Raw genomic sequence first — 23,924 nt, 5'->3', positions numbered from 1 at the left:
CAATAACAAAGCACTGCTCTATCTCCTGGGTCATCACCTTACCTGGACACACACATTGATGTGTTCATTCCATTTCTCTCTCTCCTTCTTTTTCCCTCTCCCTCTTTCCCTGTCCCTGTCCCCCTCCCTGTCCCTCTCCCTCATGCTGTGAAGTATAGTAGCTTGAAGCCAAATCTCCAAAGCATGAGGTTAATTCCATTACGCTTAAGCACACACAGAGGCACACTCATCCAGAACAGGCAATGAAACCAAGTGACAAAAGCCAAATAGTACTTTTATACTTTTAGCTAAAGGCAATACATAATACAAGGGCTTTGACCTGAAGGAAATGATCGATTAGAATAAAGAGAATCATCTCCCTCCTTCCCCATCCTCAGGGCCACCCTACAGTAGCAACAGAATGGTCCCAAACAAGAGGAGGCTCTGTCAGTGACCAGGCTCTCGTGCTCTGACAATCGAGTTAAACTGGGAGAGAGGGTGTAGACAGAACTCAGGACCACTGGCAGCTTCACTGGTGGCGTGTGTAGGTGGTAGTGTAGACAGTCCCAGTTCTAGGGGGAAAAGCCCTGCAACCTCCTGGAGGGCACACCCCAGAAGAATGAGCGCTTTCCGCCCGGAAGATCCTCACTCCATGATGTCTCCTTGACTGTGTCCCACCTTATTCCCTGTGCCTGGCTGGCGATAATTTGGGGGCAAGAAGTAAAAGGGGAAAGACTAACAGTAATAGTGACTAATGTGTACGGAAACCTCGCCATGTGCCCGGCACTGTGCTGAGCGCCTCATGCATGGTATATCTCACACAACCCTGAAGGAATGATTGTTTAGCTCCTTTCTAGGGATGAGAAGAGTGAGGCTCAGAAAAAGTTAAAAGGACTCCCCCTAAGTCCATAGCCAGTAAGTGGCAGGGCCTGGATTCCAACTCTAGTCCTGTGCCTTTGGGGTCCATCCCTTCCCCCACAACACTATGGTACCTCTGGGTGGGGGGGGGCATGGCCAGTGAACACCTTCTTGCCCCCTTACCTAGCAACCTAGGTGACTCCCAGGGAACCAATCTGTAACAGGGTGGTGTTGGAGCTCTTGGCCCACCCAACCAGTAGATACATACCAGTGCGACGGAAGGATCCAAGTTCAAGATGTTCATTCGCTGTGGTGACTGCAGGCAATGGAAAGTCTGGTCATCAACCGTTCCATTCTCTTCGGTGTCAACAAAAGTCTGGGTTGTATGAGGGTCCAAGAAAATGAGCTCATCTCCTGTTTGGAATGAGACATACTTCACCTAGAAAGAACCACTGGCCCCAGTCCCACCCCTGTCCCTCAGGAGGAGGCACTCTGTTCTTCTTAATACCACCCTTGGTGACAATGGGAATGAGATGACAGAAAGCCTGAACCTGGGTGATCATGCTTGAAGGAGGCCAAATCTAATCATTCACTGAAAAGACTTGCCCTAGCACGTGCACCCCCTCACAATCTAAGACCAAAAAATGGAGAGTGACAGGTTTGAGAAAAGGTGGGAATGAGAAACCACAGATGACATGGCAGGCTCTGTGAGCAGCAGTTTAGCAAAGAAGCAGTGGGTACAATCACCAGGGCATGAGCCCAGGTGCCATAAGGGAGCTTCCTGCCTCTCTCCACATTGGGAAGCATCTCTGCTCCATACCACTGGTTCTCAGACCTATGGTCAGAGAGCACATCTAGTAAGAAAAAAGCCTTGGCCTCTGAAAGAAATGGGAATGCTGACTCTGTTATGGTTGGGCTCTGACTGCTGATCTTTATTAGCTGGCAAGCTAATCGTCATTAGCAAGTTAGTGACTTCTATTGTAAACACTGCCCCGGTCACTTTGACACCAGTACAGATATACCTCACTACGAAAATTCTTACTGCACAAATGAGAGAGATGCCATACTTCATCCAATTGAAAAAGCCTAGCCCAATAATGACCTGGGAGGAGTTTGAAATAGTAAAATCTCTCCTTCGATATTCAAAGGGTCAAGAGTCCTTCCAAAGCTCATCAGTGGCATGCTGAGTTGGCAAAAGTGGCACCTCAACCTCGCTTTCCAGGCCTCGGGACCATCTGGGTCTCTGTGCTCTAGACTGGGTTCGACAGCTAAAGAGAGATTCCCTGAGGCAGGAGGATGCAGTAGAGAGAGATGCCCCACTGAGACTCTCCCTGGAATGGCATCCAAGACTGTGCTGGGCCACATCTAAGTGCTTCTGCTAGCAAAGCATGTGTTTCTGATGTCTGGCAAATAGTTTAATTTGTGTCTATCACAGACCTGGGACAAACCACTCATTTAATTCTGTACTCATTTTCTTGTTTTTAAACCTGGGTCACACGAGGCCTGTTCCAGTTACCTCACAGGGTATTCTAAGAACTGGGAGGTTTCTTCTCTGTGAAATGATTAAAACACAATACAGATATAAGGTGGTCATAGCAGTATCGTGCTTCAACTCAAAAGTACTTCCCTACAAATAGATGTTTCAGAGTATGTGAAAATCAATTCCCTCATGTGACTTGCCTTATGAAAGTCAAGATATATATATATGCTGGACCACAGGTGGGTGAGATCCGTTATACCCCAAAAGTCTCAAGTCACAAAGAAAAGCAACAACCAGAATGTTTAGAATGAAGTCTACTTACGACCATAAAAAAAGTAAGAAGAGAAGGAAGTTTTGCACAAGAAAATAGAAATCCAGAGTGGGTTTCGGATCGAGCATTCTGCCAGAGTGTTTCAAATTAAGGTGCTAGGGATAATTGGATAGTGAGAGCATCCTCTCTGATTCTGGCCCTTTCTGTGAAAGTGTGTGTGTGTTTATGTGTGTGTGTGTGTGTGTGTGTGTGTGTGTCTGGAGTGGACCGTTGCAGGACATGCTGTTTCTGAGAGTACTTAAAAGAGATACAGTGGAATCCCTAAAAAGTCTTAGAAGTGATGTGGGAACCAATCCAAGGTTTCTTATTGGGCCTGAGGACAAGAGGCAGCCTGCTCAACCATCTGCGGACATAGGGCTCATGCTATGGATCTCAGGTGGCAACCTTCACTCAAGTGCAAGGGACGAGATCTCCTGTGCAAGCAGGCAATTTGAACAGACAGTCTCATCCTGGCACTCGTGTCCCACACCGAGAGCTTTGCCCAGCTTCCCACCAGGAAATGGGGCCCTCAGGAAGCAATGTGGCATGGTAGGCAGAGATGGCCAAATTGGCTTTGCTACTTTCTGGCTGGGTGATCTTGAGACCACAACCTCTAGCTCTTAGTTTCACTAGAGTAAGCTTTGACTCACAGGGGTATCATGCTAACTCTATCGCTACATCTCAATATAGGACTATCTATCTACCCCTATATGTGTATATATGTTCTCTGTCTGTCTGTATGCCTGCCTAGCTAGCTGTCATTAAATGTCATTTAAAAATGTCATTAAATGACTATCTGTCTGGGGGTAGGACTTTGCAGGGAACTTGGCACAAGACAGCTCTTCAGCAAATGGTAGTTCTTATCTATTCCCTCCCTTCAGACATTTGACCAATCCAGAACCCCCAACTTAATACAGCAAAGGAGGTAAGTCAGAAAAGGGGATTCAGGAGGACTTTAGCCAACTCCCTCTGGGTAACTTGGGGGTAAGGGAGGCCAGGTCCCCTGCGGGTGTCCCATATATTATTCTTTGAGGTCCCTCCAAAATCATTTTCCAATATGTTTCAGCCTTGCCCTTGAGTACAGAAAAAGAGAACACTGATTTTTGCCACCTTTTATCTTAACCCAAAAGCTTAGAATCAGAAGGTATCTGTGTTTATGTAACTCCCAATACTAGATTTTGTACTTAGAAAAATAAACACCTCCCTGGTTTGACATTTTCCTTCAAGCTGTAGTTCTCGGGCTTAGCCAATAGATGGCAGCAAGGGAGAGCGCTGAGGCCACTGTGTAGAAACCCTGCCTCAAAGAGAAGGGAGCAAAGGCAAGATGTGCAGGGGGTCAGGAAGGGTGGGGCCACCTTTCACTGGCTGAGTACTACAGGCTTGACTCTTCACTGAGTGCTCTACTGTGAGGTGACAGCACCGCGAGGCAGGTATGAGCCCTGTTTTCTTTTTTTGTTCTTTAACATAAGCTCTATGCCCAACGTGGGCCTCGAACTCACCATCCCGACAGCAAGAGTCTCGTGCTCTACCTACTAAGCCAACCAGGCGCCCCAGCCCTATTTTCTACAAGAGAAACTGAAACAAAAGAGTGGATGTTTCTTTTCCTGCTATCACACAGCTGGCAATTGGAAGACTGTGTACAGGGCCTTCGATTTCTGTTCCTAGGCCACCTCACCTCTCTGAATCTCCAAGGAGTAGGGCAGGCCCTCCAAGGAGTAGGGCCAAGCCCATTTCACCCTCTCCTCTGAACAACCTCCCTGCCATGCCCCATGCCTGCTCTGGCTCACCCTGGCCTATCCAAGGCTCTCCAAGCTCATATTCCTTGATGCCCAGTTTCAGGCCATGTCACTCCCTTCCCTGTGCTCTACCAGCACTAACCAGGTGTCTGGGCCCCTAGCCCTCAACATATGGTGTGTACACCAGCAGCATCAGGACCCCACAGCCAGAAATGCAGGGTCTCAGGGCCCAGCTCAGGCCTGCTGACCCCGCATTTTAATCAGTTCACAGGGTGATCTGTGTGCACATCACAGTTTGAAAAGCGCTGGGCTAGCTCACCTTGCGTGCCAAGGGCATTAAATGACTGTGACTGTCATCACAGCTAGTATATATGGTGGCTAGGTTTCCAGAGGCATCAATTGAGGCAGGGAATGCTGGGCTGCTGGTTAGGATCTGCATTAGGACATCAGTGGTTTTAAGGCTTAGCCCCCATTACTAGAAAAAGGATAGCTCTGTCTTGGCCTCCTCTCAGCTCTACCTGGTCATGGCTCCAAATAATGAGGCAGCAGGCCCACACAGCTGGGCCTGGGTCAAAGGATGGTTCCCAGCCTGAATGCCCAAGCTCCAAGAAGACGGAGACCCACAACGCCAGGGCAGTGAAACCCTGCCACCCTGGGCCCCACATAAAGGAGAGAGAGATGCTAAGATGATGCTGTGCCCCTGGGGTGGTCCAGTGGGAAAGCAGCTGTGAAACCATTTCATCAAGAGGCAAGGAAGTGGACGTACTGAAGTGGGATCTGCTCTTCCTGGTGCAGAGAGAAGTGTTATTCTCCACTGATCAGGCCAGAGGCAGAATGAGCTCACCAGAAGCCATGGAATCTCTGGGCTGGATGAGGGTCCCTGACCAGAATTGCCTGGGCTCCCAGGCAAACCTTCTGCCCCCCACCCCTAGCCCATGACGACTTACTTGTGAGTCCTCTTTTCTTACCTAAGAATCCTATGAAATAATAGGCGTTATTTGGTTTTCCTCCTAATGCCCCTAAAGACTGTGGCATCTTAAAACACTCCTAGAGGGAAAGAGAATGCAACATTCTCAACTCACTTGTGGACTGCTGCTCACGGATCTCTGTGCTCACATGGCGGTGTGATGGGCAGGCAGCAATGGGCCCGGGAAAAGGAGTGACTTACTTTGAATGCATCAACATAGACAGGGTTGATTTGGTTTATGCCCAGGCGAAGGGGCACGATGAGCAGCAGGGGTTTCCAGGCTGGGCAGGAGGCAGGGGCACTCTTACTCTGGTTTGAAGCATTCAGAGTGTTGAGGGGGCTCTCACCAATTGTGTCTGCACTCAAGGGGAGGACACAGCACATTTTTTCTAGAAACGGAAGACAAGAGAGCTGGGTTAAGAGGGGTACCTGGTCATCCGAGATATGCCCAGGGCCAAGCTAAGGGCAACCTCCTGTGACATCTCCTGCCTGGAAGGCCTTCCCCTCTGCCCCCAGGGTGTAGTTTGTGCCACCTTGCACAGGACGCCCAGGCCCACACCTCCATCCCCTTACCTCTCTTCCTTCTGGTAACTGAACACTCACCTCCTGCCAGATAGTATGAGCTCATTCAGAAAATTTTATTTCTCAACTAGTCTGCAAGGCCCTTGAGACAGGGACTGTATATTTTGGTTTCTCTAACCCTGTGGTGGAGAGCATAGGGCTGGGTAAGTGGGGGCCCTGTTTATGGCTTCACTGGTTATCCATACTCTGAGTATCCTGCAGGGAAAGGGTCTGATAGTTCATTGAGGGCCAGAGAAGACCCTGTCATTTTTTTCTTCCTTTCAGAAAACTGAAAGGGTAGACAAGAAAAGGCCCAGGGGATAATTAACAAGGCTCCTGTGCTCTTCTAAGTCTCCTTGCTTTGGTGGAGCAGGCCAGAGTCAGTGTCTGTTTGTCTACCTGCCTGTCTCTCTGCCTGTTTCCCCCTCCCTCCCCCCACCCCCTCACACACACACACATACAATTTCTGAATGTTGAGGAAGGGGCCTCAATCACCCACCACCCAGCAAGGTAAACAGGCTAGGGACTCACTGATATCTTCAATGACCACAGTGTTATCCATCGAAACATAAATAGCCAAGGAATTCCACTCGTCAAACAAAGCAAGTTTTCTGCAAGGCAACACACAGGGAGGTCAAAACTGGGAGAGATGGGTAACATCAGCAGGAAAGCAGTACCGTCTACGCCCAGTGGCCCTAAAGTCACCAAACACTGGGCCACAGAGAAGTTAGGGATTGGGTCAAGCTCTGGCTCCCTTGACCAAGAGCACTGGAACATCCCATGTCCAGGGACCTTGGGAAGGCCAGAGTCACTGTTTTCAAACCCTGAAAAAGAGAAGCCCTGCTTTACAAGATGGAAAAATCTACCTCACAAGATGATGTTACTCCTGCTGGGTGAAAGAGAAAAGGTACCAGCATTTCTGCTCCCAAGACATTGTATTTTCTCTTTTCAAAAGGCATTTTGACTGCTTTTTTCCCAAAACAGGAAACTTCCATAAAAATATAAATTATATATATACATACATATATATATACACATATACATACATACATATATATGCATATATATGTAAATACATACACGCATGTTTGGGAGCACAGATAATATGGAGAATATGCCCAGGAAGATGGAGAGAGAGAGAGAGAGAGATCTCTTACACCCCTCCCACAATGCAGTACGAAAGCTGTTCAAGAGATTCGGGCTGCAGATGGCCTTGATATGGTGCCTCATTGGCCAGCAGCTGAAGAGAAAGAGTATGCTGAACTGAGAGAGTATGCTGAACTGTGTGACTTCGGAGAAGGTTAGAAAGAAAACCCCTTTGACAGAGGGATCATCCAGGATCTGAGTAAAGCACCCATGACCATATCTCCCTTACATTTCCCTCTTGCCTGTCTGAAAGAAGGCATGTTCATTCAACCTGGGTACTTCTGGGACTCTTGGGTAAAGTCCAGTCTCACTGGACAAAAGAAAAAAATATATATATATTCTTTTCCTAACCAAAGTAGCTCCTAGGAAGAGACTAATTACCACTGTACTTTAATTTCATTCCTTTTGAGATATCACCTTTCCCTGATGTACTTATATTCTGTTGTTAATGGTCACAATCACAATGAATCAAAACTCACCTAAATTCTTTAAAAAATGTATGTTTTGGGCAGCCTGCATGGCTCAGCGGTTTAGCGCCACCTTCAGTCCAGGGCCTGATCCTGGAGACCCAGGATCGAATCCCACATCGGGCTCTCTGCGTGGAGCCTGCTTCTCCCTCTGCCTCTCTCTCTCTCTCTCTCTCTCTCTCTCTCTCTGTGTGTGTGTGTGTGTGTATCTCATGAATAAATAAATAAAATCTTTTAAAAATGTATGTTTCCATTTGTCTGCTGTTAAGAACTTCAGAATTTAGAAGAAAAAAGCAAATTCTGAGGGACATCATGTAAAAAAAACCCAGCCATTTCCAGCTGAGTTTGGGGTGCAGCACAGCCCTTCTGATTCACCTTCTAGGCTTTTTTTTTAAAAAATATTTTATTAATTGATTCATGAGAGACACAGAGAGGCAGAGACACAGGCAGAGGAAGAAGCAGGCTCCCTCTGGGGAGCCCAATGCAGGACTCGATCCCAGGACCCCGGGATCATGCCCTGAGCCAAAGGCAGACGGTCAACCACTGAGCCACACAGGCATCCCATCTTCTACAGTTTCTACCTGGGGCTCCTATGCTGGTTCCTGAAATACTGCCAGATCTTCACTCAGCAGAATCAACCATCCCCCAAAAGGAACTATGGACTAAGGCAAGAAAGTGGTCTCAGGGGGGTTGGTATATTAACAAGGAATAAAGCCAAGATACAGATTTCCCCCTTGGGTCCCCAGGAAATCCATCCTACTCCCCACATGAGCACATTTCCAAAGCCTTCTGGATCATTGAAGAGTGATTAATAACTGAAACAGTGCTCCCTCAGTACTTTTTATGGAACGGATCCCACTGTCATCCTCCGGAGAGCCCAGGAATTGAAGAAGCAAGCTACACCCAAGGAGTCCAGATGGTTTCAACCTTCTGATGCCTAAATCCAGCCCCAGACTCTGGATGCCATCTTCATTCATCCTGCAAGTATTTATTGAACTCTTGTATGCTCCAGGCAGTTTTATGTGCTAGTGTTATGGTAGTGAATGAGACAAATACCATCTCTGCCCTCATGGAGTTTTCATTCAGTGGCAGGCTGTCAGGAAGGAGAATGACAACAGGTGAGGTGGCCTGCAGATGTAAATGCTGATGCCACTCACGCCATTCCCTTCTAAAATGTCAGGCTTACGGGGCATCTCGGTGGCTCAGTGGGTCAAGTGGCTGCCTTTAGCTCACAGGGCATGATCCCAGGGGTCCTGGGATTGAGCCCTGCATCTCCCTCTAGCCTCTGCTCCTCCCACTGCTCGTGCTCTCGCTTTCTCTCAAATAAATAAATCTTTTTAAAAATTACTTAAAAATTAAAATTAAAATGTCGGTCTCCAATTCTCCACCTTGCCTCTTGCTGTGGGAGGTGAATTCTGCAACTTGACAAAACAACTGCCAAAGCGGACCTGGAGTCTGCTAAGAGATGACAAACTGACGCCCTTGAGGTTTGTCTATTCGTGAGTTCCCTGAGGCAAGGGCTGCATCTAATTTATTTCTAGATACCCAGCAGGTAGCACAGGAGGGCCACTCAGTAAATATTGAAGGAACAAATGAATGAGTGAGGTCTTTTACACTCTATGGGGTGGGAGGGAGTCCATTGTCTTGCCTAGGCTGGCTCAGCCTCCACCACTTAGTGTTAGCCCTCTGGCTTCAAAGTGACCCTCAGGCTGATGGTCCCCTGGAAGGCGAGCACCAACCTGGAGAGGGAATGGATATTGAGGGAGTCTTGGGGTGCCCCCCTCACCCCGATATACTGGTACAGATGGATATAACTCTGATAATACTAGAACAGATGTCCACACATGCACATTTCAAAGAACTGTCCAAGCAAAATGATACAGATGTTTGGTGGCTTAGTGATGGCAAGAACAGTTAGCTTGATGGGACACTGAGCTGGCAGAAGAGGGAGGCACAGGAGACAGTTCTGTAAGGCGGATGCCAGGCTCTTTTACTTACTTTAATACCTGTGCAACTGTATTTGGTCCAAACCATTCGCCAATTGATTTCCCTTCTCCTACACCCATCTGTGCTGTTTTTATGTGGGGAGGGGGGAAAAAAAGAGACGTTAGCAAAAGTTCTTCCGGCATGCCACAAACTCCTAATTTTTTGCATGAGTAATTAAGCAGATGGACAAGTTTGCAGAGCCCATATAAGGCAGGGGATGAAAGCAGAAGGTACAGAACACTGCCTCAAGACCACTGATGTGACCTTACCCATTTGATGGATAGAGTAGCAACAGTCCTTTCTATCTAAGAAGCACTGGAGGATCCGTTGGTATTCTCTGGGTTGTTCTTTCTGTTTCTCCCAGCTCCAGTCTTTTGAGGGAAAAAAAATGTATGAAAGTCATGTTTGTAACTGCTTATTACTTCACTGCCCTAATATTGCCACTACGATGTTACAAAGAAAACAAAGGAGTTCCAGCTAAAAGGCAGGGGCTATAGGGTTAGAACATTCCTAATTAACTTCGATTTTGATGACAAAGGCATCTAGAGACATTACTTTCAAAGTCTCTGTGGGTGTAAAGTATAAGCAAAATAACAAACTGACTGAGGAACTGACTTAGCCTGGAGGCTGGAGCTAGATAAGTATTACATGAAAACAATGTCAGAAAAGGCTTTTCTGGTCTGTTCAGCTACTGAGGTCACTACAAAGCCCAGAGGTATATCCTTACGCTGCCCTGACGCCATACTCTCTCATCTCTACACAGACAGCAACGGCTTTGGTTCATGTATTTTGGCAACATTGCCGAAAGAGTCTCACGGGGAAGTGCTATTCAGACACACAACAGTGCACTGGGGAAATACACACAATTCACAACTGAGGAAGCTCAAAAGAAATTGCATGCTGTCATTTTTACACAACCTTCAAAGAGTCCACACTGACCTTTAGAAAAATGAATAACCTCTGTGTTTAAGGTTTCTTTGTGACCAAAACCAAAATAATCATACCTATAGGAAGTCCCTCTGTGCCTCAGGCATGCCAACCTCCCCACGCCCCCGCAAATGCTACAGAGTCTATTTATCCCAGGATGCAGGACAACTGCAAAGATTCTCCATGATCACCGCTGTAGACAGGATGTGCCTCTCCCATTCCCTCAGCTCTAGGAACTCTGTCTTATGGGACAGCTCTCTGGGACTTAGTTGGCTTCCAAGACACAAATTTCTCTCTCGAGGTTTTAGACACTATTTAACTTCACGACTGAAGTATTCTTGAAGCCAGAGGCCACTGTCTCCAGAATCTTCTGTTTTCTTTGCTTCTAATAGTTCTGAAATCAAAGTTTTAAACTTTGTAGCCAGCACAGTCTTCAGAGGGTGAACTGCATCCAACTTTTTTTTTTTCCGTTTGCTACTGAATTGTCCAAGTCTGGGGAAATCCTAATTAGCTGGCTGCTAGGTACCACTAAATGTGGACTAAAGACAGTGATAAGTGAGCACTCCGCCTAAACTATGAAGTAAGTGAATAGGAAGCACTCCAAAATACTTCTTCACAGAATGGCGTCTTTGAATTTACCTCAGCTGCAAGATCGATTTCCAAATTCTTCTTGCTGTTTGCTTTTCTGTTAGAAACAACTGAGACTGCTGCTGACTGTGGGGTTTAATCTCTTCCTCATTTGCTTCCCACAAAATTCACTTCCAGGAGAATCGTCTTGCTGTGTTTTATAAATGGGGAGGAGGGTTAAAGAGAACAGATCTGCTCTGAGCAGGATGCATACCACAGAGACATCACTGGACAAGGATTCAGGAGACCTGCCTTCTTCTGTTCCCAAATCCATGCTTTCTTGCTGTTTGACCCTAAGCAAGTCACCTTACTTCTTGAGCCTTAATTTCTTCCTCTGTGAAACCAGAATTATGATGCTACCCAGAGGAAATGGGTTCAGATTATTCTAAGCCCTGAAAAGAAGGCCTTAAAGCCCTAAAACCTCCCTGGACCTTTCCCCAATTTGCTCTGGTAACTGCAGGTGGATGTGTGAGGCTGCACTGTGGAAGGATGTTTCCATACCCCAGAATCTCAAGGAGTAACAGCCAATGAGCTCAGCAGGCCAATCTTGTCCAAGGGGTCCTCTTCCTCCATCATCCCCAGGTCAAGCCCGGCTTTCACCCCCAAGTGCGCACACTGGTATCCAGCCAAGGTCATCCTCCAGATGCCCATGGGGAGGACACACATGTCTTAAGAAAGACTCAAGGGTTTCAATGAAGATGACCGGAAAGTTCTTAATGAAGCAGCCTCCTGAGAGGGCTAATTTAAGGATTCTCTCATCATCGAATGGATATTGGCAGCGAACCCAAACCAAATAGCGCCAGCTCCCTCATTAGGCACTTCCTTTAGGTCACTTCCATCCTTCACCAGGCAGACATTTTAAATGAGGTCAAGAGACAGACACACCACCACACCCTTCTTCCTGTTCCCTTTGTTATCTGACCTGTTTGGACTCACTTGAACAATAGTGAAGTTGGAAACTCTAAATGACACACCTGCCTCAACGTTCAATTCCATCCCAGGAAAGTAATTCTGGCTTGGTGAGTCACAAGGAAATGCTGGCTGTTTCCTTCTCATGGGAGGCTTTATTGACTTGTCAGCCCTGCCACTTAGGCTTGCAGAGAGCCCATTAGGACCTTCAGTTCTGTTACCTAGTATTCCTGAAGCTCAGCCCCAATGCTAAACTGCCAGCAGTTGGTGCTCCTGCAGAGCGTCTGAGGGAGGACAAATTTAACTCACCCCTTCCCAAGTGTCTGCAGATAAGCGCCTGGGCCAGCATCATTTGTCCACAGCGTAGCATACATCCCCAGCCAGCATCTGATGAAGGGCCTGTTCCTCCTGTTGGCAAAATGGATGGGAATGAATATGAGTTCCTTAAATTGCTCTTTCCCGAAACACCAGCATACATGGGAATCATACAAGACAGACAGACAGACAGACAGACGGACTCTGAAAGAGAGGAGAGAGAGAGAGAGAGAGAGAGAGAGAGAGAGAGAGAGAGAGACCGCCAGATAGCAAACAGGGTTGGTTACAGGGTGGAATTTGCAAAGATAATGCAGAGTTAACTGAAACAGTTTCTATGGCCAAAGATGAAACCAACAAATGCACAAAACCTGTCCCCTATGTATTGTGCTTGGAGACTTCTAGGTGTGCATCCAGTTGTGGCAGATGACTGCCAGGTACAGCTACCAACATTAACCCCCACCACATCATTATCTGCCTGAGCCAACCTAGCTTTGCATGGCTCACTTCTCAGGGAAGCCAATCTTAATCTTAGTTAAGGAAAAGTGCGGCCAAAGGTAATCAATCATGAGCATGGTCAAAGAAATCCGGAAGGCTCCTGACTGTGCTCAATATCCAGCAGAAAGGTCTGAACAGCAGGAAGGACAATGAGGAAAGGTTCTGAAGTTAGGCATCAGAAGGACCATCTCTAGGTACCTGATCCAAGTTTCAACTATAGATTGGGAATGACAGCACATATCCTGCCGGTTACTGGGGGATATTATAAAAATTAAAGGAGAAAATATCTGTGAAAGGGTTCTACAACCCACTCAGGATGATGGAGATATCTAGTGTTATGAGCAAAATGGATGGGAATGACTAAAACCAGTTAAGCAATGAAGAAAGACAACAGGTTCCCCTCTAAGAACACTTGATATAAGAACAAAAGTTCCATGTATGTGGCCAGCCAGAGCTCAATATCCTTTTTCAAGGTACAAGTGAAATCAGGTAATGTGGAGGGCAGAGGAGACCTGCTTTCATTTGCTTTCCATCCCCAGCATGGAAGTGGGAAACAATGCTATGAACACAATCTTACCAGACTAGCTTTAAGGAGGGTCATCAGCCTCGTAAGACAAGTGGGCCATAGTGGCCACCCTTCTTTTGTTGTGGGTACCAAAGGAGAGCTGCTACAGTAAGACAGGGAGGATTGAGCCTACCCCTTAACTGGATGGGGAACCCTCTGGCTCTCCCTAATGGCAGAATTACAGGCCAGATTAGTACAGGAAAGATGCAATGAAGCCCACATAAAGAAGAGATCATCCATTGCCAAAACACTGTCAGAGGTAAGCTGCAAATGTTCTCAAGCCTTCTAGAGATCTCTTCACCTACAGAAAGTTAACAGTTTAACTTGATGGGATGAGCACTGGGTGTTATACCATATGTTGGCAAATCAAACTCCAAAAAAATATATACAAAAATAAAATAAACCCAGAGGTACTAAAGATCATTCTTTGGGCTGTTTCCAGCTTGGGTACTTCCTGTGAAGAGTGAAAACTGTCTGTGTGGCCTTGGCTTGGGACACTTATCAGAAAGGAGGATTTCACCCAGTCACTAGGTCCAGTCCTGCCTCAAAATCAGTCTGACAGATTTTTTTCTCTTAGGAAAATAGCTTCTACCATTTGGATTTGATACTCTTTTCCTACAGGGCCATGATGCTAGGAAGAGGCCACTATACTTCCAAACATTTTACAGATTCTTCTCTAAATAGAGCTTAGTCTCTTAACTTATAGATCTGTCCTTTTTTCCTAGACAGCAGCTGGTACTCTAACAGCCTATCATTAGCTCCAAAGAAATCTATAATAATTCACCTTCCAGTAGCAAGGTGCTTTCATTCCATAGGGGAAGAAAACAAAGGAATTCTCTTCTTTCTTTCAAGGTCTAATTGTCTCTAATAATCATGTAGCTCCACAAAGAAGTGGATTGGAAGTTAGTAAATATTAGCCAAATTAGAAGCTTGACTTTCTCCTTGCTCCCAGAAGTAAAAGAAGGAATGCAATCTGGTGCCCGAACCCTCGGAGGTGGGCTCAAAAGCATACTACTGTTACACAGGAACACCAAGGAACCATATGTGATGAGGTACTTTGGCAATGAAACTTTCAAATAAAATTTAAGACTTAACATATTCCCCTAAAGCAAAATCTTCGCCATAGTGAGCTGTTAATTCTGAGGATTCTGTGAAATCACTGATAACCTCAGGCAAGCTTTTTACAAGGAAGAAAGCATAGTATAACAGATGATATACCTACCAATTGGTGAAAATTTCCTTCTGTATGTAAACCATAGACGAGCTCTTATATCAGACAACAGCTTAGACTTTTCTGTAATTAAATGTGAAATTACAATTAAATCACCACATCTCATATAAAGATCTCAGCCTTTGATTTCTGAGTCAGCAGCAAACTCACTTTCAAATAACCAGTCAATTCTATTGTGATGGGGCTAGGGAAGCTCAGAGGAAGCCCAATCTCATCTTTGCCAAGTGATTTCAGCATTCCTTTTATTTCTTTTTTTTTTAACATTTTATTTATTTATTCATGAAAGACACACACACAGAGAGGCAGAGACATAGGCAGAGGGAGAAGCAGGCTCCATGCAGGAAGCCCCATGTGGGACTCGATCCCCGGACTCCAGGATCATGCCCTGAGCCAAAGGCAGACACTCAACCACTGAGCCACCCAGGTGTCCCTCAGCATTCCTTTTCGCCTAAGTTTTGACAAGAGCTACTGGCCAGGGTGGTTCCTGTCTCCTCACTGAGCAACATAGCCTGGCAGGCACTAACACTGGGGGCATGGCCAAAAGACAAGGAATAGAAAAATCAAAGATAACCCACTAACAAGGCAACCAGCCCCTACCTCCTGAATGATGATTGTTGGTTGGATCTCTCATTGGTACCTGCTGTCCATTATCTAAACTAGGTGTGTGTGTGTGTGTGTGTGTGTGTGTGTGTGTGTGTGTTGGGGGATTCATGTGTGTGCATGCATGTATGTTTAACCAAAAAGGAGAGATCCCTGCTAAGCAAATTGAATGTGTAAAAGTACTACCTACTGCAACTGGCATTTGAAACCTAAATGGATATATAACATCACAAATGCTTTTGCATCTTTCTTCAAAGCATTTCTTGCATTGTGATCAGCTGCTTCCTATCTCTTCTGCTATGCTAGGACCTTCAGAGAGGATCTCTCCTCAGATAAACAGAAAAAGTAGAGCTGACTCTCTCCAAGTTCAGGCTTTTCACCCAGAAAAACTTGGTGCTGGGTTGTTAACAGTTTCAGGTGAAAAAGATCTTCCCCAATCCAGAAGTATATAAGAGTAGGGAAAAAATATTCCAGCCTCTTTTCCACCTAGCTGCAGTGGCTAAACGTTCTATACAAAGTCAGAATACACTGAGATGGTGCTAACAATCAGCAAAAGAGCTACAAGACTAGGTGGCAGTATTTTTAATCTAGACAGAAAAGGACACGAGGGGAATGAGAAGTATGTAGCCCAGGCATTACAGACTAAGTACTGATTAGTGATACTAGGAGTTTGGGGCATGGTTTTTGAAAGCCAAGGCTTACAGAAGTCAGGGGTTCTTCTTTAAAGAAACGAATTCAAATACATCTGACTTTTTCATATCATATCAACACCTATGACCATGTGAACTCCCTGCTATGGATTTTCAGGGCCTTGGAAGGGACTTGTGCAAGGAAGGGGTCTAAGGCTTGAATTCCTCTGGCCGTGAGGTATATATCCACCCATGGGTGGCATTAATGGTGACCAAGGTAACACTCCACCAACCCGACAAGGAAAAATGGATAGGACCTTAACCTCGGGCACCTACCTCACTTGGGTTCCTGCAGACAAATACTAACAAACCTTACCCGTTTTGAGGAGATGCTGTTTCCCCAAGATCCATACCAGCTCATCTGAATCTGGAAATTCTTCTAGGTAGTCAGCAAAAATAGTAATCTGGTTTTCATACTTGGATAAAACTGAAAGAAAAGGAGATAAACTTAAAGCAAAATGTAACAGAGAGGGTTTGCTTCTGTGGCTTACTGATTATTACCTCTGTCCTGGAGGTGAAAGGTCATTGGCTGGAGTCTCATAGAAGAAATACTTTTCTTCAAGGATCAAAGATACTCACAAGACCCCAAGATCCTTTAGTAGAGGGATTTCCTTCCGACCACCCATCTTCACCTTCCATTTCTCACAATCCCTTCTTGTAAAATCTCTGAATATTTAGTCACAGTCATTTCAGAATCTATTCATCGTGGTTTTTTTTTTTTTTTTTTTTTTTTTTGTGAATAGCCACTTACGTAGCTTCTCCTAGCAAGAGTGTGTCAAGGTAATGCAATAATACCTAATGCTTGTATACCCAACTCCTGCCCATATCACAAGGAACACTGTGAGGTTTCTAGCAGCCAGCGGCTCTGGAAGGGACTGTGACAAACCTGAAAGATTACTCAACTGTGAAAATGAAAGATTTCACCCAGAAGCCCAGATGTTCTCACAATACTTTTGCCACTTTATTCACATACGACTTCTGCAAAGAAGGATCTTGAAGCTGAAGATAAAAAGAACTTGTGATTGGGATTCACAGCTGCCTGCAGTTCTCTTAAGATAAAATAACCGAATAAAACATAATTACACGTTGCGAGTTCACAGGCCAGACTCTCAAAACTTAGGATCACGTAATGTGGGATGAGGTAAGACTCACTTTTGTACCACTTGTGGTGAAAGAGTCTGCTAGAAGAGTAAGGACTGGCTTATGAAAAGGTCCTATCTCAAAAATTCTCTTTAAGTAATGTTCTGAGAGAAAATAATATTGTAGGTGGTAAATAAGTTTCCAAGCCAGCCAACAAAAACCTATTTTAACTTGTAACTGGAGAAATCAGATTAATAGTCCTATTTCAACACACTGCAAGTTCAAAGCTAAGACATCCAACACATGCCTTCTCTGAACTCTGGGAGGCTCCCCAGCCCCCTATGGGGGAAAGAGCTCAGAGAGAGTAGGGGTCCTTTTTTGCAGCTCTGAGCAGCTGCAGAGACTCCCAAAGCAAGCCCTGAGAGCCCTATGGGAATAGATTTCCTGTAAAAATGGCATTGTGAGATATGTTTAACCCACTTAAAAGGACAAATTGTTTTATTTTGGCTTTGTTTTCTAAGGTAGGGGCATGCTGTTTTCATAGAAATAAATGTTCCTAAATATAAATGAGTCCTATCTGATCATGAAAACAATTTCACCTGCTCAAAATACTTGGTTGGAGGCTGAAGTTATACTTTGTATAATTTGTGCAAATTGAAGTTCTAAGTGTTTGAAGGTATAATTTTAATTTTTATTTATTTATTTATTTTATGATAGTTACAGAGAGAGAGAGAGAGAGAGAGGCAGAGACACAGGCAGAGGGAGAAGCAGGCTCCATGCACCGGGAGCCCGATGTGGGATTCGATCCAGGGTCTCCCGGATCGCGCCCTGGGCCAAAGGCGGGCGCCAAACCGCTGCGCCACCCAGGGATCCCTGAAGGTATAATTTTAGAAACACAACTACCCAGGGATACCCACTTGTCTTGAAACTTATTACAGAAGTCCAATCTTCCAGGGATTTAAGTATCTTTTCTCCTCGGGATGCTTTAATCATCAAGGTTATAGTCTCTGGCAGTATTTCAAACCTAAAGAGGTTAGAAAGGAGGCAGCCATTTTGTACTCCAGTGAAAGCTCATCACTGCCGAATCTGCCAGAGAACCTGTGCCATCTTAGCCTTTCTGCCACTAGCCTCAGCCCCTGGCCCAGGCCCAGGAAATACCAGGCTAAAAATGACCACCCATGTCAGGCCATCCCCAGGAGGTGATGGGACTGAGGTGGCATAAGTCACACTGTGTACCTTCCCACCCTACCCTCTACCCCTCACAGGCAGGAGCAATCAGGTTAAAAGGAACATCCAGTGTAGCCTAGAAATAGAGTCAGAAAATAAGTAGCTAGAAAGGGGTGTGAGAAAGGGGCAACCTGTCTGGCATTCCCCTGGTAGGGGTGAGGAAGGGCAACACTGGATGAACGTACAGCATGTATGCATAGAAGCCTTGGGTCTTTTTTTAGTATTGGCCCAAAACAAAAAAAAACACCATTTCTCTATCACCAACCCTGTCCCAGTGAGTCATGGCCCAGCCATCTGGTCAAATTAGTACAGCCCCTTAAAGCCTGTGAGAACTGTGCTGCTTCATTTGGGATGGCCCTGACCAAAATGGGAGCCAAAGGATTGTCCTCTTGCTCTTCAGCCCTCCCCAGGCCAGCAAGAAGGTCGTTACCGTCTCTATTCTTCCTGATTCTTTCTGTAGAACATGGACTCCCAGAATGCAGTGTGTCATGCTATTACCAGCCCCAGGTGAAGCTACATGGATGAAGCCAATGAAAGCCGGAACAAAAGATGAGATTAACAGAAGCAAAGAGCAGTAACATGGGGAGGATATATATGAGACAGTCTGACAAGGAAAGGGGACTAGGTCTTCCACAAGGAAAGATGAAGAAGGAAACTGAGGAGCAGAAGTGAAGTCGCATTTCCAACAGAATTACTTCTGACGAACACAGCCCTTCTTATTGTTTTAAAGATTTTATTTATTTATTCTTGAGAGACACACAGAGAGGCAGAGACACAGGCAGAGGGTGAAGCAGGCTCCCTCCGGGGAGCCTGATGCAGGGCTCGATCCCAGGACCCAAGGATCACTCCCTGAGCTGAAGGCAGATGCTCAACTGAGCCACCCAGGTGTCCCAACACAGTCCTTTAAAAAAAAATTCTCATAAACTACCTTTGTCTTGCCTTGAAAGCAATAAACAAGACATCAGCCCCATACGAGTTTCCTGCCCTTTCTGCCTATTCAAAGAGATAGGAACTATACAGGCAGAGCTACAAAGACCACAGCTGGAAGGACCTAGAATTTGCTCTTACAAGGTCTGATGAACAACAGGCTTCACTCTCTTGCATTTTACTTTACTAAATGATTATTGCACTGAAGTCTATGATCTCCGCTGGGTTGGCTCAGTGGTCAGCTAATAACTGAACAAAGACTTCCTTAAACTCCTAGAAGCCAGCAAGTCTCCCAGTCTTGGCCAAGAGGCTCTGTGTACATGTTGGGACATGCCTTCAACACAGCCAGGCAGCTGATAACTCTGCCTTAGCCTTCCCTTGTGCAGAGCTCGGAATCAGCCAGAGTGAAAGCCTAGAGCCCCCTCAGGCTTTCCTGACCATGCACACAACCCTGAGCATGCAAGACAGTCTTCTAGATTCCTGGGGATATACCCAAATTTTTCAAGCTCCCATGGACATGTTATTCCTTAGCTTTTTCTTTTGAGCTTCTTGGTTATCTACAGCCTCAAGCAGCTATGAAGTTAATCAATTGCCTCTGTAATAGTTTTCTTATCATTTTATTTTACTTTTAATTGAAGTTTAGCGGACATACAATATTATATTAGCTCTAGGTGTACAACATAGTGATTTGACAATCTATACATCACTTGATGGTCACCACAATAAGTGGAGTCACCATCTGTCACCATATAAAATTATTACAATATTACGATATTCCGGACTATATTCCCTATGCTATACTATTGGTCCCCACGATTTATTTATTTTATAACTGGAATTTTGTACCTCTTAATCCCCTTCACCTATTTTAGCCATCTCTCACCTCTTTCCCCTCTGGCAACCAACAGTTGTTCTTTGTAATTCATTAATCTGTTCCTGGTTTGTTTGTTCGCTTGTTTTTTAGATTAAACAAACAAGTGAAATCATATGGTATCTGTCTTTCTCTGTCTGACTTATTCCATTTAACATAATACCCTCTAGGTCCATCCATGTTGTCATAATTACCAAGATTTCATTTCTTTTTATGGCTGAGTAATATTCTATTATATATATAATGTAAAGATATATATAATCCCATTATTGAAATTATATAATTATATAATATATATACATATAGATACACACATCTTCTTTATCCTTTCATCTATTGATGGATAGTTGGGTTGCTTCCATATCTTGTAAATAATGCTATAACATACATAGAGGTGCATATATCTTCTCTAATTAGTATTTTGTTTTTCTTCAGGTAAATATCCAGAAATGGAATTACTGGTCATATGATATTTCTATTTTTAAGTTTTTGAGGAACCTCCACATTGTTTTCTATAGTGGCTGCACTTATAATAGTTTTCCAAAAAAGCCCCTGTCACTCTAAGTCAGAGCAAATAAAGTCAGCCTTGCAAGTGGGGTCCTCCAAGGAATCACCAGAAAGATCAAATAATGACAATTCTCTAAAAATGAGGCTCAGGGTGCCTAGGTGGCTCAGTTGGTGAAGTATCAGTCTTCAGCTCATGTCATGATCTTGGGGTCCTGGGATTGAGTCCCATGTCGGGCTCCCTGCTCATCAGGGAGTCTACTTCTCTCTCTCTCCTCTGCCCCTCCCCCTTCTCATGCTCACGCTCTCAAATAAATAAATAAAATATTTAAAAAGCTAAGGTAAAAATGAGGCTTTACAGGAGCTCCAACCGCATTCTATGTCCTACAATGGCTGTCAGGCTCCTGGCTTCCCCTGTGATTGGAGGCTGTAAATTCTCAAGGCTCCTGTAGGGCTGGAGAACAAGGGATAGGCATAGAATGAGTGAAAACACCACAAAGCTTGATATTCTTATCAAACTGCAGCTGTTTTTCTTGAATAAATACTCCCCCAGATTGTTGCAAGCCTTTGGTGGATTTCTACAGTTTTGAAAAGGTTAATTCTGACCATTTTTGCTAGTTTTTTTTTTTATTGCTATTATAGATAGAATTTTCAAAGGTCCATACACTGTCATTTCTGCTATGTCTTAATGTTTTCCAGTCATTGACTTTATTTCTAAGGGTTATTTCATAAAATTGCAAGCAAATGAAAAAATGGCTTTGAACAACACATATTCTGATAGCGCTTAACAGAGACACTTGTACATGAAGGCTCCTAGGTTCTGTGGGGTTTGTGTCCCACAAACAATACAAATCCCTCAAGTGAAATCTCATGGTCACAGCATCTCAGGGCCCGAAGGGCCCTGAGATACCATAGCATATCTCCCTTGAAGGCCACCTGATTCTAAAGGCCTGCCAGGATATTGCGGATGCCAGAATAGCCTTCTCAGCAGAGCATACGTATTTAACATACTATCAAGTAAGAGCTTCAAAAACATAAGTGTCCATGGATGACAGGCATGGTAAGGGTTGAGTATTCATCCATATGTTCATTTCACAAACTTTCACTGAGTACCTGCAATGTGCACAGAAACTAAAATATCACTGAGTTCTGGCATCCATCCTCCAAAAGCTTTTAATCTAGTGGAAAGAACAGGTCTGGAAACAACTAATAACAATAAGTACTATAATTAAAGGAAAATTATGTAATATACAGCATAGGGAATAGAGTCAATAATATTATAATAATTTTGTGCAATGACAGATGGTAATTATCCCTACCAAGTGATCATTTCATAATCTATCAAAATAGCCACAAAATATCAAAACACTATGTTGTACACCTGAAACTAATATATTATTGTGTGTTGATTATAATTCCATAAAGAAAGAAGGAGATGTGGAAGACAGCAAATGATAATTTCAACTGGGAGTGAATGGGCCTTCCACAACCTAGAAAAGGTTACAGTATCTGAGCTGGGCCTTAATGGAAATGAGATATAAGGGGGAAGGGGGAAGGGAAGAAATTCGTAGTTGGGGGAGCATCCAAAGGATTGGCAAGCAACTGAATGTGGAGTGGGGCTGGGGAGAGTGAAAGAGTGATACAGAGAGAGGGGGAGGCAAGGAGGGAGAGGAGAGAGACAAAAATAACACAGTTTGCAAGTGGGATTGATGAAATAGGAGCAGAAATACATGATGTGGGGTATGGAGATAAAGTGTGGTCTAGCCAGAACATGTAGGTCTCATGGGTTTGGTTGCTAAAAGAAGGAGGGGGTTAAAGAAAAAAAGTGGAAGAAGTCTACCTGTACAGAGATTGTGAAGAGGAACATGGTAGATGGCAGGTAAATTAGCAGAACCTGGGAAGGCAGGTGGAGTTCAAAACAACAAAGCTGGGGCACCTGGTTGGTGCAGTCGGTCAAGTGTCTGCCTTTGGCTCAGGTGGTGATCCCGGTGTCCTGGAATTGAGCCCAGTGGGGAGTCTGTTTCTCCCTCTCTCACTGCTCCTCTCCCTGCTCATGCTCTCTCCCTCTCTCAAATAACATCTTTTAAAATTAATTTTTAAAAAAGTTCAGCCTAAAATGTGCCTTCCTGTCCTTCCTCCTGGGTCCACTTAGTATTCTGGTCTTCCCAGCCTCTGCCCACCTATGCACATGCCCTGCCCCATCTGTATTACTTTTTCTCCCAATGCCCTGCTTTTCTGACAACCGAGAACTTAGAACTAGGGAAATAGGCGACGATTCTCATCATTTTAAGGAGGACTGTCATGTCCCAAACTGCAAGTTTTCCTGAATTTATTCTGCAAGTCAAATCCTAGTGATGCTGGGTTGTCAAATAACACAAAAGACATGAAGTGATTTCTCTACAGACCAGTATAAACCTTGGAGTCTTGAGAAAACATTTTTTAAAAAGATTTTATTTATTTATTCACATGAGACACAGAGAGAGGCAGAGACATAGGCAGAGGGAGAAGCAGGCTCCCTGCAGGGAGCCCGATGCGGGATTTGATACCAGGACCCTGGGATTATGACCTGAGCCAAATGCAGACATTCAACCACTGAGCCACCCAGGTGCCCCGAAAACATTTATCATTTTAGACTGACGATATAGAATCTTAACCAAAGGGTCATCATTCAGCTGAACTTCATGACTTTATGAGATTCAACTGACTGGTACTGATGGTGGTGGAGCTCAGGAGGCCATGCCTGACAGATTTCAGGGCAAGTCAGCCAAGGGATAACCAGTCCAGTTGTCAAGGGACCATTGTTAAGTGATTGATAAACGATAGTACCCTTCACTTTTCTGCTAGGAAATTCAACTGGGCCATAGGTAACTTGTCTCCATAAAATACAACATTCCTTAAAGATTTCAGTCAACTCATCCTATTGACAATGGTGGTAAGAATCAAATGAAATGCAAAATTGGACTCTTTAGTTTTCCTCTGAAGTGATTCTTTTGGGGGCACCTGAGTAGCTCAGTCCATGAAGCATCCAACTCTGGATTTCGGCTCAGGTCATGATCTCAGGGTCTTCGGATCCAGCCCCACGTCTGGCTCTGCACTCACTGGGGAATCTGCTTGGGATTCTCTCCCTCTCCCTCTCCCTCTATCCCTTCCCTGCCTCTCTCAAATAAAAATAAATAAATCTTTAAAGTGGTTCTTTTGGAAAAACTTGTTGCCTTTTTTTTTTTTTAATTCAGTTCAGTTGCACTAACCACATTTCAAGCACTCAAGAGCCACATGTGACTAGTGGTTATCATATTGGATGGCACGGCTGTAAGATAGTTCCATCACCACATTTATTTATGAGACACACACACACACACAGTTCCATCACCACATTTATTTATGAGACACACACACACACACACACACACACACAGAGAGAGAGAGAGAGAGAGAGAGAGAGAGAGAGGCAGAGACACAGGCAGAGG

The 23,924-nt window shown here is 44.7% G+C and overlaps 1 protein-coding gene across 2 annotated transcripts in view; it reads right to left on the bottom strand.

Moving 5' to 3' along the window:
* Positions 1-23,924, bottom strand: part of ATG4A (autophagy related 4A cysteine peptidase) — a 55,263-nt gene that overhangs the window by 3,205 nt on the left and 28,134 nt on the right. For both annotated transcript variants that reach the window (XM_026014883.2, XM_072743213.1), the window contains exons 2-10: positions 16,165-16,275; positions 14,551-14,622; positions 12,263-12,361; positions 9,760-9,861; positions 9,503-9,575; positions 6,423-6,502; positions 5,532-5,719; positions 5,332-5,410; positions 1,106-1,251 (exon numbers count right to left, since the gene is read on the bottom strand). In XM_026014883.2, the coding sequence (XP_025870668.1) occupies positions 1,106-1,251; positions 5,332-5,410; positions 5,532-5,719; positions 6,423-6,502; positions 9,503-9,575; positions 9,760-9,861; positions 12,263-12,361; positions 14,551-14,622; positions 16,165-16,275 (950 nt within the window). The remainder of the gene's footprint in view (positions 1-1,105; positions 1,252-5,331; positions 5,411-5,531; positions 5,720-6,422; positions 6,503-9,502; positions 9,576-9,759; positions 9,862-12,262; positions 12,362-14,550; positions 14,623-16,164; positions 16,276-23,924) is intronic.

This window comes from Vulpes vulpes, chromosome X (genome assembly GCF_048418805.1).
Source record: "Vulpes vulpes isolate BD-2025 chromosome X, VulVul3, whole genome shotgun sequence".
Lineage (NCBI taxonomy): Eukaryota > Metazoa > Chordata > Mammalia > Carnivora > Canidae > Vulpes > Vulpes vulpes.
The sequence above is the reverse complement of the archived record's forward strand: the minus strand, read 5'-3'. Positions and strand labels throughout refer to the sequence as shown.